The sequence below is a fragment of the Candoia aspera genome, chromosome 1 (genome assembly GCF_035149785.1).
Source record: "Candoia aspera isolate rCanAsp1 chromosome 1, rCanAsp1.hap2, whole genome shotgun sequence".
NCBI lineage: Eukaryota > Metazoa > Chordata > Lepidosauria > Squamata > Boidae > Candoia > Candoia aspera.
The window spans coordinates 330,396,438-330,409,544 of NC_086153.1; the positions used below are offsets into that span (position 1 = coordinate 330,396,438).

Here is a 13,107-nt window from a genome sequence, read left to right on the forward strand (position 1 = left end):
CAGAATATTCAGTCGAGCCAGCGAATCACACAGAACATATCCGTAGACACCGATGTACTCCTTAATCCGATGACTGACTTATTGAAGTCTCTTGTAAAAAGCATGAAGATCCATGTTTTTATAATTAGCTAATGGTGCTGGGAGGGGTTGAGAGTAGAACCTTATATAAGAAGTTAGACAAATTCAAAATCATAAACGTTTTATTTGTAGTTGGCCATGTCCCCAATACTGAGTACTAACACTTTTGAATGTTGGTGTTGGAGAAGACTTCTGAGAACACTGTGAACAGCCAAGGAAACAAACAAATGGATCATCGAACAAATCAACCCAGAGTTCTTCCTTGGCACAAAAATGAACAGGCTCAAATTATTCTTCTTTGGACATATTATGCTGGGAAAGGTGGAAGGAAAGAGGAGAAAAGGATGACCAGCAGCAAGCTGGATGGACCCAGTTACAGTGGTGATGAGTGCACCGTTGGGAGAGCTGAAGGAGCAGGTTAGGGACAGATCATCATATGGTTGCTAATGTCGACAATGACTTGATGGCACATAATCAATCAAGTCCCCAATGGATACCCCCCCATGACAGCTATTTTGTGGTCATACAATTTCACAAGTGCTCATTGCCTCCAAACTTAGGGATACTAGAACTGCATTATTTTATATTATATTGCATAACTTGGCATTCATGTTTGCAAAACTTGAGATCTTTGAATTCCAGTATCTAAACAACGGCAGAAGCTATTATTTTAAAACAAAATAATTTACATTTATTGTGTTTTAATACACAAATATTACATTACAGAAATATTTCTGTAATGGAACAAGTTGTCTTTTTATTTCTAAAATGAAACATAGAACATGTCCTTTTAAATTGGGCTTCAGAGCACGATAAACTGATCTTCAGAGTAAACATGAAAGCTGGCTGGGTGACCTTGGGCCAGTCACAGGGTTGTTGTTGTGGGGAAAATAGGAGGAGGAAGGAATATTAGGTATGTTTGCCACCTTGAGTTATTTATAAAAATAATAAAGGCAGGATAAAAATTAAATAAACAAACAAACAAACATGATGCAAGCATTACGTTAAAAAATTACAACTTACCTGTCATCCTTCTTGAGAAATACACCTGCATATGGCTGGGCAAGACTTACTTTTCTCCTCAACAGATCAATCAGTTTTTTGTTTTTTACCTATGAATTAAGATAGACTTATAAGACACTCATTAACAGAAGACATGCCTTGATGCTGAGCTCCAACAATATTTTATGGTAACGGGAAACACCAGCCTTCAACAAAACCCTTCAAAAATGAATAATAAATTATATTTCTCCATATTGTTATGCCCAACCTGGGACTCAGGATATACAACACGCCCTTTCTTTCCTTTCCGTGGGTCTGTTCCAAACTGGGATCTGTCCATTAATCAGGAATACCAATCTGGGTTTCAAATATTTGGCAATTTTACATGTTTTAAAAAGTATTAGAAAAGTGGTGGTTGTCATGTTCATCGTTTCAATGTTCTGTATACATCGTAACGCATCGCATGTCACTTTTCTAACCCATGTTTGCGGGTTGGAAATTTCCAGCCGTGCCAGGCTGTAATCTTCTTACTGCAACTGTGGAATGTATGTTTGGGTTAGTGACTCTGTTCAAGGTTACTTTCTCAGGCCGATGTGAGTAACAGTTGCTAACACCTGGGAGCGGGTGGTTGCTAGGAGGGAGGAAGGGCGGGACTGGTTTGAAAGCAAGGGTTTTTAGTTTGTATTTCGCGCGTTTTTGCTCATTCTCAGCTTTCTTTGTATTTGCATACTATTCTTTCAATAAATCAGTTTTCATAAAGAAACCCCTTGTGAGACTGAGTATGTCAGAATAGGCAATCATTACATAAAGCTGAGAATCGTAATTCAATTTTCCGCTAGCCCCATCCAAGTCTTTGGCGAAGGGGAGCGCTAGCGATGTCAGAACCCAGGCTGCAAGAGAGCGAAGGGGGCAAAGAACCAGACACCACAAGGGCGCTTGTGGTCCCGAGCTCCCGAGCTCAGAGGGCGGCCCGCCCGCCGGGATAAGCGGGGTACCCAGACGGAAGACCGGGGTTTACCGTCTGAGGTGAGCGGCGCTACAGGGGATGACTATCGAACCGGGGAGGAAGGAGACTCCGAGGTCGAATCGCCGCAAGCGTCCTGGGAACCGGAGATCCCGTTGTCGCCTACGGTGGTGGTGACCATGGGGCCGTTGGAAGAACCTGTTACCCCCGCACGCATAAAAGCACTAAAGGAAAAAATCGAATCTCTAGTTGCCCTACTAAAAGAAAACCCCGGAGGGTCGGGGTCCCTGCGAGAGGGTCCGGAGGAAATTCCAACCCGACAGCCCAAGCCGGTGGTGAGGTCCCCATCGCCCCGGGGAAGAAGTAGGACTCGGGTTTTCCGGCAATTGAAGGGAAAAGAGCCGGGAGTGACCAGGGAAGGGTCGCAGGCGGTGGGCAGGCGTGCGTTGGCATTCGCGGAACCACTTGAGCCGAAAGAGTCGACAAGAACCCCTCCGCCTTTCATGGTAAAGTTTGATGGCGATCCCACAAAGTTGTCCTTCTTTATTACCAATGCCAGGAACTATATGGAGGACTGGGGGCGAAGCTTTCGCTCAGAACATGGCAAAATTAATGCCATCGCCAACGAACTAAAGGGGAGGGCCGCGGATTGGTATGTACAGTTATGCCAAGCCGAAGCCACGGAATTAGAAGAATTTGAGGAGTTCCTGTGGGCGTTAAAACAACACTTCGAAGACCCCTTAGCCCAGGAACGAGCAAAACGGGCGCTGAGGAAACTTGCCCAGGGATCTCTCTCCATCGCGGATTACGCCTTGGAGTTTAAAGCCCTGGCTGGAAAGGTGGAGGATTGGTCCCAGTCAACTCTAGTAGAAATGTTCAAACAGGGACTGGAGACAGAGGTCCTCCGATGGGCTTTGGGATGTGACTGTCATGAGTAAGGATGGAGAGCAGGGGGCTCCCACCCAGACTGTCAAGCGCATGCGTAGCACTGAGGAACTGTTCAGCCATTCAAAGAGACACAGATCGGGACCGCCTTAACCTTTGGGGTTTATATGGCGGGGTTTTCCCACGCTTCCTCAGTTTGTTAGGATTCTTGTTAAGTACTACTAATAAATATTAGAGACCAAGTCATTGTCTCAGTGTATTTCCTGGTAATCAGGACAGTGACGATCCGAAAATGTTGTATGGGTGGATTCAGCTGGCAGGCAGTGCTGAAAACGCCCTAGAGACTTTTACGCATAACAAGGAACTGAAGCAAGGGAAGTCAAGTAAAAATGTCCGTGCCCCGGGATTCCCAAGCCGCCCCAAACCGAAAAGTTGGGAGGAAGAGAGAGAACGGCGTTTTGCGAAAGGGCAGTGCCTGAGATGCGGGAAGGAAGGACATCGCGCAGCCGCGTGCCCAAGAAAGAGATCCGAGGAGCGGCCAGGAAAGTCGTCCGGCAAGTCTCCGTCAGTACCGAGAAAGGTGAGGGCTGCCCATGTGGAGGTCGATCCTGACGACAGCCAATTCGGGGGAGAGGAGGAGGAACTGGATTTCGAACAGCCGGCGGGAAAAGGCAACCACCTGCTCTGAAGGGCGCCGTAGGGCAGGTGGAAGGAGATGGGCGCGACCATGATTCGGTGAGTGGGAATTTTCCTACCCTGACGGTCAAGGTGAAATTGGGATCCAGTACCCGAACTGTGGAGGTGTGGGCTATGCTTGACTCAGGCTGCTCGCGTTCATTAATGCACCCCGATCTCGTAGCCGCCTTAGACCTCCCTAGGTTCCCTTTGAAGCGGCCAATGATCTTTACGCAATTGGACGGGACTATGGCTGGGGGGAAACCGGTCACCCACTCCACAGGACTGGTGGCACTACAAATGGGTAGTCATTGGGAGAAATTACCCTTTGTCGTAGCGCCAGTGGGGGGCCCATTGGTCATTTTGGGGATGCCCTGGTTTGTCAAGCAAAATCCTCTTATCAACTGGCTGCATAGGACTGTGACATTTGCTGATGGATTTTATAAAGTGCCAGAAAAGGATTTACTGGGAGACAATGAGGGTGGACGGGCAGCCACAACGACTGTACAAACGCTTGAACCGCTAGAAGGGCTGCCGGAGCAATACCAAGACTTCGCAGATGTGTTTGGAGAAAAGGAGGCGGATCGCTTGCCGCCTCACCGAAAGACGGACTGCGCTATTGAATTTCTGCCCAATGTAAAATTGCCTAACCCAAAAATCTATGCTATGTCCCTGAAAGAGTTGGCCACATTGAGGGAGTTCATTGACAAGAACCTGGCCAGGGGTTTTATTGAGCCAGCTAACTCTCCGGTGGGGGCACCTGTCCTTTTTAGACCGAAAAAAGATGGTTCTTTGAGGCTATGTACAGATTTCCGCGGGCTCAATGCAGTTTCAATTTTAAACAAATATCCTTTGCCCCTCATCAAAGATATGTTATCACATCTGGCCAGAGGTAAAATTTTCTCAAAACTAGACTTAAGGGAAGCCTATTTTCGTATTCGCATAAGGGAAGGGGATGAGTGGAAAACAGCGTTTAACTGTCCTCTGGGGGCTTTCCAATACAAGGTGTTACCTTTTGGTTTATCGGGGGCTCCTGGGGTCTTTATGTAGCTCATCAATGAGGTCTTGCATGACCACCTGTTCAAAGGGGTGTTGGTATATTTGGATGATGTATTGATTTATACTGAAACAATGACAGAACACATTCACTTGGTGCGTCAAGTGCTCGCTAAACTGAGAAAGGCTGAGTTGTATGCTAAACTGTCAAAATGTGCTTTTCATCAGTCGGAAATTGATTATCTGGGCTACAGGATTTCAGAAGGGGGCATTGAAATGGACCCTGCAAAAATCGAAGCCATTGTCGCATGGGAACCCCCCCGCACGTGACGCCAATTACAAAGTTTCCTTGGCTTCGCCAATTTCTATCGGGCATTTGCCCAAAATTTCGCAGAAATTGCCCTCCCCCTCACTGACCTACTAAAAACTAAAGCTCAGGGGGATACGCGGCGTTCAAAAAATCCAGGTGCGCTACTTAAGTGGACCCCAGCCTGCCAACAGGCGTTTGACGTGCTCAAACAGCTATTTACAACTGAACCCATCCTAAAGCATCCCGACCCGACTAAACCGTTTGTGGTGCAGGTCGATGCCTCTGACTTCTCTATCGGAGCCCTTCTGCTCCAAGCCGACCACTCGGGCAGTTTGAAACCCTGTGCATATTTATCTCGCAAGTTCACGGAAACAGAGAGAAGGTGGCATGTTTGGGAAAAAGAGGCGTTTGCTGTAAAAGCAGCATTGGAAACCTGGAGGCACTTATTAGAGGGGGCTTCTCATCCTTTTGAAGTTTGGACGGACCATAAAAACCTTGAGGCATTAAGCACTAGTCGAAAACTCAGCCCTAAACAACTTAGATGGGCTGAATTTTTTAGCCACTTTGATTTCTCTCTTAAATTCATTCCGGGGAGGCAAAACTTTCTGGCAGATGCTTTATCCCGCAGACCCCAAGATGCTGGCCCTGTGCCAATCGTTCAGGGTACTGTGTGGACTGAAAAGCAATTGGGCTTTGCGGCGGTGACGCGCAGTCAGACGCGCACCCAACCAGCCCAACGGCCAGCCACTCCTCCTCCTCCCAGTCCAGGATGTTTGCCAATTCCGTCAGATTTGCAACAGCAGTTTCTTCTCCACCTGAAATCTGATACTTGGTTGCAGGCAAACTTAAACACTGTTACTTTTGATGGGGATTTTGCCTGGAAAAATGATCGTCTTTATGTGCCTGAGGCTTTACGAAAGACGATCCTGGTGCGCTGTCATGATGATAAACTGGCTGGCCATTTCGGGTACCTTAAGACCCTCCATCTCATCAGACGTCAGTTTTGGTGGCCAGCTCTCCTGAGGGATATTAAAGCTTATGTAGCTGCTTGTCCTATTTGTGCGGCGACTAAGTGCAAGGCTGGAAAACCCCAAGGCTTTCTGCAGCCTGTGGCTAACCCTTCCTATCCTTGGCAAGAAATCTCCATGGACTTTATAGTTGACCTGCCCCCCAGTCAACGTAAAACGGTGATTTGGGTAGTCAAAGACTTCTCCAAACAAGCGCATTTCATCCCCTGCGCTTCCATTCCCACTGCGCAACAGCTGGCCCGCCTATTTCTCGTACACGTGTACTGCCTTCACAGGAGCCCCTCCCGTTTGGTGAGTGACAGGGGCTCACAATTTACGTCACGATTTTGGCGGGCATTTATGAAACTGGTTGGAACCAAACAAGCCCTCTCTACGGCGTGGCATCCTGAGACAGATGGATCTACTGAGGCTGTTAATTCCACATTGGAACAATATCTACGTGCGTTTGTTAATTATCAACAAGACAACTGGGTGGATCTTCTTCCCTTTGCTGAAGTTGCTTATAACAATGCCGTACATCAAAGCACCGGCCAAGTTCCTTTTAAAACTGTGTTCGGCCGTGATTTCGTCCCGATACCGGAACTCCTGCACCCGCAATCTCTGCCTTCATCTCTAACCAATTGGGCACAGACTCTGACAGACTCTTGGCAAAAAATCCAACAAGCACTGCAACATGCCCAATCCTCTTATAAAAAACATGCAGATGCAAAGCGCTCCCCGCAACCTACATTTAAAGTGGGGGATAAAGTCTACCTTTCCACAAAGTTCATCAAATCACCACAACCGTCCAAGAAACTTGGTCCTAAATTTGTGGGTCCTTTTCCTATTGTTGCACAAATAAACCCTGTGACCTTTAAATTGGATCTGCCACATAATCTTAAACATTTGCATCCTGTTTTTCATTGCAGCTTACTCAAGCCGTTTCTCCTGTCCGACCGAAGGCATCCCCAACCATCGCCTCCCCCACCGATCATGATTGATAGCCAACAGCACTTTGAGGTCAAGGAGGTACTTGATTCTCGTTGCCAGCGATCTACCTTACAATATCTCATTCGTTGGAAACATTTTCCACATCCTGAGTGGGTTGCTATGCACGATGTCCGCTCTCCGGACCTCGTTGCTAGATTTCATGCTGCCTATCCGGCCAAGCCGGCTCCTTAGCATTTTTGGGGGGGGGGGGGCAATATGTCATGTTCATCGTTTCAATGTTCTGTATACATTGTAACGCTTCGCATGTCACTTTTCTAACCCGTGTTTGCGGGTTGGAAATTTCCAGCCGTGCCAGGCTGTAATCTTCTTACTGCAACTGTGGAATGTATGTTTGGGTTAGTGACTCTGTTCAAGGTTACTTTCTCAGGCCGGTGTGAGTAACAGTTGCTAACACCTGGGAGCGGGTGGTTGCTAGGAGGGAGGAAGGGCGGGACTGGTTTGAAAGCAAGGGTTTTTAGTTTGTATTTCGCGCGCTTTTGCTCATTCTCAGCTTTCTTTGTATTTGCATACTATTCTTTCAATAAATCAGTTTTCATAAAGAAACCCCTTGTGAGACTGAGTATGTCAGAATAGGCAATCATTACAGCGGTGGAGAAAAGATCTCAGTGAATATTAACCACACTGTAATTTCCAGTTCAAAGTCTGTAGACTTCTAATGACCATGTTAAGAACAACTGAGCACTGAAAGGCCATTGCTTTCTTGCAGTGTTTGCAGAATTCCAGAAAACTTTAGTAAACTACTGGTCTGATACAGAAAATGTATAATTCTTGAATCACCAGCTTTCCAGGGAGTTGGGCTACAGTCCTAAATGTGCTCAAAGACTTAGCCATAGTGAATGCACTGAGATTTAATTCTAAGTAAACATACAAAGGGTTCTATTAACCATGCAAGAACTTTTAGAAGCATCCAAAAATTAGAATACCAGTTCACCAAATTTTGCTTGTGTGAAAATCAAATAAATGATAACCACAGGATGATTTTATAGGATATCTTGCAAGTTCTCTCTTCTTTTTGACTTTTCTCACCACTGTACACAAGACATTAGATAATGTATCTATAATAATCCAAGGAAATAGAAGAACTTCTCAGCCGGCTAAGAATGAAGCTTCGGCTAACATATCTCTTTCTCATGTTTTTTCTATGAAAGATAACTTTGAGATGACTGCACATTAAGGAAAACTCAGGGCCTTTCAAGGAAATCTGGAAAACTGTCTAAAAACAGACATTTACCAAGTTGTTGGTAAGGCCAAGGAAAAGCCACCAATGCTGGTGATAAATTCTAGTTTTTAAAATGAATGGCATCACTCAAATAAGATGATGAAATATTATGATATATGCTAAAATCTGAAGCAAATGGCTAGCTTGTGAGTCATATCCTTCAGCCCAGAAATGACTAGAAATCATGAAAGTGTATTTTGATTCTAACATTAAAAGCCTATGTATACTGCAAGTAGAATCTACAGTATTTTCAAATCTAAGTAAGCCTACTGTTGCTCTACAATTGAAAAACATACAGTAGAGATAAACAAACATACTGAATAGAATTCCTTGAATGTGGGATAGCCCCCTTTCTAACAGAACATTTTCACATCTTACTGTTAGTCAAAGCATTCCTGATGAGAGAAAGCTAAGAACAGTTGCCAACTGTGGTATAACCCTGAAAAAACTTGAAAACAGAGATCTGAAGCATTGCCAAGGCCACAGATGTAGCTAGATTTGCAAAGAAAGAAAACAAAACCAAGATTTACAACCTGGTTCAAGGACTGAACTGCCAAAAGAAATTTAGTACTGCTACATAACTGTAATTTCTGAAGTATCTCAAGCTAAGAAATGGCTAAATTGACTGAGAGGAAATTAGATCCTACTTAGATTTTTCCATGTACAAAGCCCTACAACAAATTTAAAATGCAGCACAGTCAAACATATGGAATACTCAAAACGGTGCAATGTAGACCAGCCTCCTCGTGGTGCACCCTGGCAACATGACTTATCATGGCTAAATAGTCTACACATCTGGCTGCGGGACCTCACAAGGCTTTCCCAGCAAGGAAAAGCAGCATGAACACTGAACTGCTATGCCATATGATTTAAAAAAAAGAAAGCTCGAAACAAATTATCCTAAAAATTCCACCAAAACAAATCCATCAAAACATAATCCATCGAAATTATGGAATGGCTTTCAAAATCTTTCAGCATCAAGAAACTGAGTCAGAAATCTGACAGAACAGAATCTAGAAGTAAGGCTCATGCTTTCAAACAGAATGAAATCTTTTTAAAAAGAAGGAATTAGCAACTCACTCAATGAAAACTGAATATATAGTACTACCAATTTACAAGGAACTGAATGGACAACACAGTGGGAAGAGTTCTGATTTGAATAATGTACCATCATTCAAAAATTAGTTCTCCTGCTTAAAAATTACCTTTATATGAGCGTGCCTTTTCCGAACCAAATATCAGGTCAATCTAGCTCAGAATCTGAAGAATTAAAAATTTCACACCTCCTGTGACATTTTAGGTAGTCCTAGTGAAAGATATTGCTCAACCAAGAATTTTTATCTTTTCCCTCACATGGATTGACATGGCTACCCTTGTTTTTCATTTTACATCTGTCAGAATTCCTTTAAAACTGCAGTAGAAATAAAGCTTGCCCAACAACAGTACATACATTGAGAATGGCATCTGGGTCTTTCATATTGTAATACCTGTGGACTCTAGGTAATCTTTTTGTGACCCTTAGAACTCCCTCTGACCATGATTACTGGTCAGAGTAAACCTATAGCAGTTTTCTGCCACCTTGAGTGGGAAGCATAAAAAAAAAAAACAGCCTAAGATGTACAATAGGCATACTGCAGTTTTTAAGAAACCTCCCAAACCTACCCCACCCATTTTGTAACCCTCAGCCACTAAAATCTTGTCCACTTCTAATGTAAAACCTGTGCTAGATTACTGAGTTATAAACTGTTCTGTACTTAAATTACTGTTTCATGCTAAACCAGGCCATTAACTAAAACAAGCTGAAATGGACTGGCCATGGCAGCAGCTTCTCCAAACTCTACAATGAATCTTTGCTCCTAGAGAATGAATTAGGAATATTCATATTCAAACCTTGTGGTTTACTAGAAAGCAACGAATCCTCACAAGAGAACCTCCTTTCTCACCACCACCACCTATTATGCCTTTGAGTCAGTGTCAATTCCTGGCAACTGCCTGGACAACTCCCTTCAGTTTTCTTGGCAAGGTTTTTCAGAAGTGGTTTGCCAGTGCCTCCTTCCTAGGGCTGAGAGAGAGAGACTGGCTGAAGGTCACCCAGCCAGCTTCGTGCCTATGGCAGGACTAGAACTCTCAGTCTCCCTGTTTCTAGCCTGATGATTTTAAATCACTACACCAAACTGGGTCTCTTCCCACTACTAGATCCTTCTATAATTTCAGATATGTAAAGCTAAATCTGAAATCTCTATATACAGAACCGTTGCTTCACCATCATTACTATTACCTTCGTGATTATTTCAACAGATAAGCCATCTAATTACCAAAGCAACTCAAGGCAACAAAACTCATTGCTAAGCTATGACTCTCATTTTAACTTGCCTTATCGTGAGTCTGATCACCCGTCCATTTAGCTCCGCTGGAAGACAGGAGCCCGTTAGAGGGTCCTTCCCAGACTGTTTTATCTGGAGATACCAGAGAGTGAACTGGGATCTTTGTACAAAGCAAAGCAGAGCCTCACCGCCCGTCTCCCCGCAAGCAATGCGGCTCTCCCAGGGGAAAACGATTTCTTCCCCTTCGCCCCATTTCCCTTTATTATCTGCAAATATTGACGTGTATCACCTCGATTATTTTGATGAAGCGCGGGAAGACAGGGTTCCTGGAGACAGGAATAAGGGGCACGTGGGGGACGTGCTCAGGGACCATGAGCGGGGCCAGTGCTGTCACTATCGTTGACCCGCCAGAGTCTGAGCCCGAGCCCTCGCCAGAGCCAGGAAGGCTTCCGTCGCCCTCAGAGCCCTCCAGGTTGTCTTCGCCGTTGCTGCTGCTACTGCTATAACCGCTGGAAGAGCCTCCGAGCAAGAGAAAGAGCCGCGGCTTCTCTGGTTGCGGGACTCCTGAAGGCGCCCATGCCACCCAAGGTCCCGCCACAGAAGAAGAAGGGGAAGGGAAAGGCCGCCTCAGCCCCGGCGAAGAGTAAACGCGACCCCGACATCGCCAAGTCCGGCCGGAGAGTCGCCAAAGCAGCAGCGAGCGCGCCGCCGAAGCCGCCATCCTGCTGCCGCGCACCGATGACGCCATCATCATGAGACCGTTCTGTCTCCAGCACCACAAGGGTTTCTTTTGCACATGGCATGACAGGAGATGGGCGGAAATAGTAGTCTTTGAAGACTTCCTCTTCCGATAAAGGATTGGCGGGGGGAAGACGTAGGACGTTTTCCTCCATTCATTTTTAAACCTGGTTTTTAAGTGCTTAAGTTTATATGTTGTAAATATTTATCTGTGTATGGTATTACTATTTATTTTCCTTCGTAAATTAGCTGCTAAAAGTACATATTTTTATTAATGACACAAAGACTGACTTAATAACTAACATAATGTTTAGTGTGTTACTAGCGAACAGTCATAAATATGTAACTTTTGGCAAATTATATTTCAAAATATCCAGATATGTACTTAAATCGTTATTATAATAATGGTAAGCTTCCTGATTTTTCCTCCTTTCTCAGAGGTTAAAGGTAGCAGTTGATTTTTAGAGGCAATTAATGGGAAAAATGAAGATTATCTATGATTGACAGTAGCCTTACTCATCATTTCCCAGCTAGGAGGTAGCACCTTGTTGATTTTTTACTTTCAAATCTGCTCCAAACCAAGGAGAAGCAAAGGCAGAGAAAACACAGACCATCTTGTAGAGAAAGGACTTGTTGTTTATTCGTTTAGTCGCTTCCGACTCTTCGTGACTTCATGGACCAGCCCACGCCAGAGCTTCCTGTCGGTCGTCAACACCCCCAGCTCCCCCAGGGACGAGTCCGTCACCTCTAGAATATCATCCATCCACCTTGCCCTTGGTCGGCCCCTCTTCCTTTTGCCTTCCACTCTCCCCAGCATCAGCACCTTCTTCAGGGTGTCCTGTTTTCTCATTATGTGGCCAAAGTATTTCAGTTTGGCCTTTAATATCATTCCCTCAAGCGAGCAGTCTGGCTTTATTTCCTGGAGGATGGACTGGTTTGATCTTCTTGCAGTCCAAGGCACTCAGAATTTTCCTCCCACACCACAGTTCAAAAGCATTGATCTTCCTTCGCTCAGTCTTCCTTATGGTCCAGCTCTCGCAGCTATATGTTACTACAGGGAACACCATTGCTTTAACTATGCGGACCTTTGTTGTCAGTGTGATGTCTCTGCTCTTAACTATTTTACCGAGATTTGTCATTGCTCTTCTCCCAAGGATTAAGCGTCTTCTGATTTCCTGACTGCAGTCAGCATCTGCAGAGAGAAAGGACTAACACACACAAAAAAAGCTAGTAGGAAAATAGCAAACTTCCATGCCCCAAAAGAACATTCATAGGCATGAGGGGAAAAGATAAGGGATGATCACTGGACATCTAGCAGACAATTTGGGGTGGAGGGAAGGAAAGGAACTGGCTCAGGAAAATGGACCTTGAAGATCCTTTACCCAAAATAAGCAATTGCTCAGCTTCCACCACCAGTGGTGGTCAGCAAACTTCTGTGCTTTGGGGTGTGGTGGCTGCCACTGCTCTGGACAAAGCATGATAATCATGAGCTACAAGACCAATCTTGCTTTGCTGTCCCTGCCAAGCTGCCATCTCACCTCACTTACGAGTGATGAACAATAACCTCTGCTTGCTCTTAACAGCTGAAGCAACAGGTTATAAGAGGTAGCCCATCAGCACTGTAACATTCCTGGTGCCTGTTGTCCTGGAAGTGGAATGTTGTCATCGGTCAATAAGGCTGGGAGCATTTACCCACTGTGCCCAAGTATCGTCAGTTTGGATTTTGCCTTAATGTGCATGAACCTAGCCAAACCTGGCCTAGCCCTCACCATGAGTAAGCAGACCGTTGCTCAGGATACTGGCCCCCATCTGTGCCAAAGAACCACAAAGTGCCCCCTTTATAAGAGTCACAATACACATCTTCTTTCATAATGCTGTATCCTAGGATAAGGGTTTAA

General features: G+C 45.0%; 2 protein-coding genes across 2 annotated transcripts in view; one reads left to right on the forward strand and one right to left on the reverse strand.

Annotated features, from left to right (window-relative positions):
- The window catches only part of LONP1 (lon peptidase 1, mitochondrial), a 32,418-nt gene extending 21,164 nt beyond the window's left edge, over positions 1-11,254 (reverse strand). The window contains exons 1-2 of the mRNA XM_063290663.1: positions 10,761-11,254; positions 1,102-1,190 (exon numbers count right to left, since the gene is read on the reverse strand). Of these exons, the coding sequence (XP_063146733.1) occupies positions 1,102-1,190; positions 10,761-11,225 (554 nt within the window). The 5' untranslated portion in view covers positions 11,226-11,254. The remainder of the gene's footprint in view (positions 1-1,101; positions 1,191-10,760) is intronic.
- ARRDC2 (arrestin domain containing 2) overlaps positions 1-13,107 on the forward strand; it is a 463,191-nt gene that overhangs the window by 312,225 nt on the left and 137,859 nt on the right. The gene's annotated exons all lie outside the window — the stretch shown is intronic.